At 32.1% G+C, this 7,548-nt stretch overlaps 1 protein-coding gene across 2 annotated transcripts; it reads right to left on the minus strand.

Annotated features, from left to right (window-relative positions):
• Window positions 1-4,359: 4,359 nt before the first annotated feature.
• On the minus strand, window positions 4,360-7,548 carry LOC100245593 (uncharacterized). Of its 2 annotated transcripts, none has more exons than XM_002279797.5 (3): window positions 7,336-7,548; window positions 5,912-6,142; window positions 4,360-4,631 (listed from the first exon to the last, which is right to left on the minus strand). In XM_002279797.5, exons 1-3 carry the CDS (start codon window positions 7,351-7,353, stop codon window positions 4,584-4,586), a joined length of 297 nt encoding a protein of 98 aa, XP_002279833.1. In that variant the 5' UTR covers window positions 7,354-7,548; the 3' UTR covers window positions 4,360-4,583. The 2 variants fall into 2 exon arrangements, with proteins under 2 accessions (XP_002279833.1, XP_010652862.1); XM_010654560.3 differs by having other exon boundaries at window positions 5,912-6,139; window positions 7,336-7,484.

Consider the following 7,548-nt stretch of genomic DNA (forward strand, 5'->3'; position numbering starts at 1 on the left):
TGTTTCTTCAAAGTTATGATTTAGGAATTGGGATTGTTTTCAAGTCCTAAAAATAGTTTTAAATTGTTTTTTGAAGTAAACTTGTCTTTGAGAACTTCAGTTTTTTTGGACTTATTTTCTTTGAAGTTATTATGTAAAATGTAAAAGCATTGAAAATATTTTTCATATTTTCAATAGTTTCTTAAAATATTCAAAAAATAAATGTTCACTTTGTGCTTAAAAATAATTTGTTTCAAAATATTAAAAAAAGAAAAAAAACTGATCTCAATTAAAATTTTATCACATGTTTTTTAAATTAAAAAATTTATTGAAAACAGTTTGCAAATGGATCCCTAATCATATTTTTCATATTTTCAATAGTTTCTGAAAATGCTCAAAATAAAAATTTGAAAATGCACTAAATTTATTCTTAAAAATAATTTATTTCTTATTTCAAATCATAAAAACATATTAACAAGTTATTTTCAAATAGGTCTAATTTTAGAGCTCATTTAAACATAATTTTGAGAGGGTTAGAAAAGTGCCGTAATGTTTGAAGGAAACACAATGGTTTGACGAACTTCTCAAGACCCGTTCTTAAATCTAGAAAATCATTGAAAATGATTCTTGAACAACTTTTCCAAAATTTAAAGGGTGTTTGATAAATAAATTTATTGAGTTAATAGGATTTAATGATTTAGTTTAAATTATTAAATATGTTTAGTAAAATAATTTAATTTCAAAGTTTAAAATTAAAAAGAAGCATTTCAAGATCTTTATCAGCAAGGATTATAGCCCTTGAAGCTCCTTCCTTTCATAATAGTTGAATTTCTCAACCTTTATGATAATGATAGTCTTAAAAGAACAAAGGTCATAACTACAATACTTTTCAAAAACTTAACACTAATGTTTAATGACTTAAAATGACTATAAGTTAAATTATAGTTAAGTTATTAATTTGTACTAAGTAATTAAATTGATTTACTAAAATCATTTTTAATTTTAAGTCACAATATCATGGATTGTTTAGATTAATTTTTAAAAAGTCAAAAGTTCTTCTCTAAGCTCAATAAGAACTTCTATATGTGTTTGACTAGTTTAGTTCAAAAAATTTGATATGAAAGTAAGAAAAATATTACTTATAATAGAAATCCTATTTTCGATCGCAATATGTTATTTTATATTTAATAAAAATTTTACAATATCAATATTACTTATTAAAAATTATAACTTTGTTTTGGGTTTGACTTTAACTTTCAACCAAATATCGAAAGCTATTCTAAATAGAAATTATATTTAATATGCTTATAACTTAAATTAAGTCATTAAATTATATTAAGTTGATAAATTTAAAGAGTGATTTCTCCTACTATGTTGTGTAAAATTCACATATAAAAAAAAATGTGATTTATGACCACCCAACGAACAATTTTTTTAATAAAATTGTCTAATAACAAGTTTCTAAACTCCCTTTTAAGTTGGTATTGAAGGTACAAACTACCTCCACCTAATTAGAAAGACCTATAAAGTTACGCTATTCCTTGCTATTTGCTTTAGGCCTTTCACATGCGACTTAGGTGGAGGCAAAGGCAGCCTCCACCAGGACACCAGGATGCCAGGCTATCATCAGTGAGAATGGAAGCTTCTTCCTCTCTTTCCTTACTAAAATTGGAAGCTTCTGCCAAAGTCATCTCAAAGGATAGACTAACGTACACGTAACTACTGAATTTCCAGGATATGTTTAGTATTTACAGCTGAAACTGACACATCTTCTACTAATGAATAACCCAAATATCATGGAGAATGTTTAGTATTTACAGCTGGAGCCTGGAACTGACACATCTACTAATGAATAACCTAGATATCACGGAGAAAGCAAGAGAGGAGATGGATTCAGTTGTTGGCAGAAACAGGTAAGTAGATGAATCAGATTTTGCATTCCTTCCCTACCTATGTCTTTGTTCGGACTCTTAGGTTAATCAACTTAATAACTAAAAATAACTTAATAATTTAATTTAAATTATTAAATAAATTAAACATATTTAATAAAATAATTTAATATCATAATTTAAAATTAAAAATAATTAATTTATTATTATTATTATTATTTATATCTAAGAAAAATATATTTAACAATTATAACTTTATATTCATGACTTATTATTTACCATAAATGTTTTAAGGTTATCTTATAAATCTAAAATATTTTAAGTATAGATGTTTGATAAATAAATTTATTATTTAAGATAAATCAAAACAAATGTTAGTTAAATTTTTTAATAAAATATATTAATCATAATTAATGAAAGTAAAATATTAATTTAATAACTTAAAATAAAAATAAAAATAAATAATAAATTTTAAATTAATAACTTAAAACTAATTTAAGTTATTGAGTAATAAGTATTAAGTTAATGAAATCCAAGCTGTAAAACGCGGGTCCATTGATTTTTAGAGAAGCAACGACGGCAGCTACAACATTCTAGCAGGACCTGGCTACTGGTTAACATTTGGGCTATTGCAAGAGACCCAAAGCACCGCGAGAACCCACTTGAGCTCCAGCCTGCGAGGTTCATCGATGAGAAATGGACTTCAGAGGAGGCAGATGGAAGTTAAGTCAGGGGGAGTGTTTTCATCTGCTGCCATTTGGGAGCGGAGGAAGAAGTTGCCCTGGAACTTCACTGGCACTGCAGGTTGTTCAGACAGGACTTGGTGCTTTGAATGGAAGGTCGGAGAAGGAGAACATGGTCCCGCATGGGGACCCTTAGCATGGGGGAGGCGGGACCAGACATCACTGCTCTCAAGGGGCTCAGCCTTTGATTTGTGTGCCAGTGGGCAGTGGCTAGACTCTCTGTAGGCTTAACTAACGTATTTCCTCAACTAATGGTCCCTGCATAATGGTTTACCTGCCCATATCTACAACAAGAAGTAATGTTATTGAATGCAATGAGTTTGATTTCCTTCTTATGATGACATTACCCACTGTCAACTCCCACAATTTCATACAGACCCTTGATTAGTGGCATATGGGGCTACATATCATGTAGGGCTAAGTTGGCCCCATCCCACCCTCAACTGACTTTTGATTCGACAAGGTGATGGATTTGATTCATCGAGTTGGGCTTGAATTGAGTTTTCTCAACCCAAACTTAATTCAAATTGAACTCCAAATATATTTAATAAAATTTATTATTTATTACTTAATGACTTAAATTGATTTTAAGTTAAATTATATTTTAATTGTTAACTTACATATTATTATTTAATTCTTAATTTAAGTATTAAGATTGTTTGATAAAATTAACTTAAAATATATTTTAAATCATCAAATTAATATATTTATCTTCATAAATTATAATTAGGGTAAAGAAGGTTGAATAACAGTAAAAGTTGTGGAATGACAAATGAGATTGTGAAGGTAACTAGAGCAAATAAGGGTAAAAAGATAAAATAAAAATGTGAACTTAAGAATTAATTAATTATTTTTACTTATTACTTAAAGTTGTTTTTTACTTTAAGTTATATCATTAAATTATTTTATCAAACATACTTAATTTACTTAATAACTTCAATTAAGTTATTAAATCATTTTAAATTATTAAGTTAGTTTATCAAACATGTATTTAAATTTAAACTTAATTCAAGATGCGGTCGAAGTTCATGTAAAAAATATCTCGAAATGTCGCCTCATGCTATTCCATATTTAATCCAATCCAACCCAATCTTGTAATATGATCCATAGATTCCATACAAATCAATTAGTCAGACCATTGGGTTTAGAAAATGTGGTTAGTTAGAATTTAGATTGCACATTGGGTTGGAGTCATTAGCAACAAACACAGTCCAATCCACCCAATCCATCCGAATTGCAGCCCTAATATGAAAATTCATTATATGTCCAACAAAATAGTTGAAAAATCACTTTTAGTGATTAAAATAAATACTCCAAATAAAAACGCTCATTAGATATCTTAAAATAACATGAAATCAACAAAATCATTGATGCATAGCACACTACAAAAACGCTTTCAAAAGCACTTTAAGAGTACGTTTAAGAGTGATTCTATAAAGCGTTTCTAATATTTTTAATACTTGAATGATAAAATTTTACAAATATTAAAAACGTTTTCTAAAATCGCTATCAAACAAGCTCTAAAACTATGTTTGGTATTGATTCTAGAAAACGTTTCTAGTCTTTTTAACACTTAAATAATAAAAAATTTCAAATGTTAAAAAAATTAAAAGTACTTCCTAAAATCACTACCAAACGGACTGTATACTTTCAAAAGCGCTTTAAGTAATTTTTTTACCAGAATTACTAAAAAGTGAGCCTTTAAGTTCATATATATTGATTCATTGAACATTTCAAAGAAGCAGAAGAAAAGAAAACGAAATGAAGAATAGATTATCATCACATTCACAGGCACATTTTCATTCCAGTCTGTCTGAAAAGAGTAATGTAAAGAAAAGAAAACAAAGCCGGGGAACGGGTAATCTAGAGTAATGTCAAGAAGAGAAAGCAAAGCGGGAAAGTGGTGATCAATCTCCTAATGCACTATCATTACAGTGTTTGAACGTGACATGCTACTGTCGCTGCTTGAATCTCAGGCTTTTACACAGCAGCTGAAGCAGCCGAGGATGCTCCTCCTTCCCTGATAGAAAGAAACCGACAAAATGGGTAATGTTAAAACCATATTTATCAAACCCTCAGATTCATATTTCATTGCTGGTAAATAAAGATCTAAATGATAATGAGCATTGAAGAGAAAACAAAATCATTCGGTTTTGATACCATTTCTGTCATGTTCTTATTGGTGTTTCTTATTTGTCTTCTAACCATGGATAGAACAATATCAAACAAATTTTGTATGTTTTGTATGTGTATCCCAAGACAAAACGAATACTTCTAAAACCTAGAGGATGAAGTAAAAACAAATACATCATGCACCAAGTTGTACTCTATAGCTTTTAAAAATATGTTGCATGTGCACCCACTTGGAATTGGATGTAGCCAATGCATAAACCCGGGCCTTCTCGAGTATTTCTAAGTACAAAACTACCCTTCCATCTTTGAACATCCATCTCTATTGTGCCAGTTGTAGTCAAGTCCCTCACCCCCAAGTTTTCTAGAATTATTTTCACATGGTTCTGTACCTATCCTAGGGTCCACATTTCATCGCTTTGTCTACCCAGCATCACATGAGGCCACTGTCTTAAGATTCAGCTACTGACTCGGTTTGATACGAGTAAAATCTTTCTAAAAGAAATAAATAGCCATTCAGTTTGCACTTAATGTGGTTTTAAAGCATTAACATTGGTTTCACATGATTGTAAGAACACCTATGACACCAACAAAAAACTCTCAAGCATTAACATCAATCAATGTTACCACAAGAAGTATAAAGGAAAGAAAACTTCCCCGATATGATATATTTATGTGGACTGCAACATTTCTCTTTTCTTTCCCTTTCTAGGGGAGCATCTCTTAATTTGACTTATTAACCTACAATCGATCACTCAACATATGAAAATGCACCATAAGAAAATGTGCCCATCGCCCACGGCCCCATACTAATCAACCTTATAAATTATCCGAGCTTATATAAAAAGGTATTGAGCAGTTATCAATTGCTACCCACTTGCTAGAATGGACCACCGGTCCAGTTGATCTAACCAATAGAACCTTCTCCACCACCAACCACGAGAATCCCACAACGACGCTTGTCATTCATATATTACTCTCCTTATTTATAAATGGCAAATACTAATTGTATGGCTGTTCTCTCCAATTTATAACTACCAGGTACTAGTTTTAATGGCTGTACTCGCCTTATTTATGACTACCAATAACTACTTGTGCATCCCCTGCACTCAACACTGAATGGAATATGTGATATTGAATAAAGCCACAAAGCTAGGCTATAAATTTTACCGTGGGAGAGTGACTCTGATGGTAATGGTGATGGTCGGTCTGCCTGGTGTCGGCATTGGTGGTTGGTGGGGCGACGAGCTCTTCTTCATTTCCAAGACTCGCTCTTGAGACATCCCTCTTGTTCTGCTTTCTCATTTCCCTGATTTTTGAGAAGTCGAGCGAGTAGTCCGGCACCTGTCCCTTTTGGTCCCAGTCCCCAAACTGCGGTACAGATAGCCATGGGGCAGCCTTCTGCATAAGAAACCGAAAATTATTATTGTTCAACACATCAAAAGAATCATTTCTTCTTCCAATTCCCAACCAATATAAAATCGAAATTAAATGATCCCCCAAAGTGGAAACAACTCCCAAGAATCACCATCAATTCAAGAAAAGGGAAAGGAGAAACAGTCAGATAACAGCATAGTGATGGTGATGATCCCACTTATTTACGATTAGAATAGGCTACAGTACACCATTGAGACAAAATATCAAGCCAAGAGATGAAATTAAATGAAAAAGGGCGATGATCTATAAACCTGAAAAGGTCATTGAAACCCAGAAATTAGAATGGAAGACTGATGATCTGAAAACCTCAGGTTCATCAAAAACCCCAAAATTGAAGTGAAAAAATAGTGAGGATCTCAGGTTCATATAAGATCCTATGGGCCCTGAGACAAAGAAACCTTTTTCCAGAGACCACATCTTACCAATACTGATCTTTCCTATCCAATGATGCTCAATCTTTTCAGGTGTTCACCAAAGATTACTTGTGGAAGTTTAAAACAGAAACTTTAAATATTTTCTTGGACATTTTCCATTATTTTCTGTTCTTTTCTTCCCTCTCACATTCCCCACCTAACCAAGCCAAAAATGTACTCCACAGAATCCCAGTGCCATGTGATTTTCTTCTGCCCAACAATTTTGAAAAAAATTGTCAAAATTGAAGAATATTCAAACACTAAGACTACATGTTTGAATTTCAGAAAATAAAAAGGCCAACCCTTAGAGCTGATCAAACCCATTGATTTGAATTATGAATAGGAAAAAGTAAAGGTGACAGCTTGGACTGACCCATCCTCAGCTATGCAATGGCGTGATGATACTCTTATCCAACCCACAACAAAACTGAAATCAACCGATAACCCATTTTCAGATAAGCATTTTCCAACTTCACAGCCCAAAAATTTTAAGACAGTATCGTTTGATTTCTAAAACCAGTACTTAGCTTCTTTTCTTGTCCTGAGAAGTGAGTTATACTTCTTTGGAACCAATAAACCCAAAAAAAAAAAAAAAAAATCAAGTCAAATTCAAGTTCCAAAATCAGAACCCATTAAACCTCACACCTCCCAGACTCAAGCTCAATCCCAAACCTTTCTTTTCTTTTCCTTTCAAATTTCTCAGCAACCAAACACGAAAACAGAGAGAAGAAGAAAGAGAATCACCTCCTTGCGGTCTTCCATGTGATGCGATCTCTAGAATGAAACAGTGAAGCGACACAGAGAGATGAAAAAAAAGTCAAGAAATCGAAGAAGTTGATGATGAATGATGAAGGCAAACAGAGGACTCTCCTCTCTTATGCTAACTGTATCAACCTTACAGCCGTGTGACAGCACGATATCGTGTTGCCCCCCACTTGCAAAACCCCACCTTTTCTT

Source organism: Vitis vinifera, chromosome 7, assembly GCF_030704535.1.
Source record: "Vitis vinifera cultivar Pinot Noir 40024 chromosome 7, ASM3070453v1".
In the NCBI taxonomy this organism is placed as follows: domain Eukaryota; kingdom Viridiplantae; phylum Streptophyta; class Magnoliopsida; order Vitales; family Vitaceae; genus Vitis; species Vitis vinifera.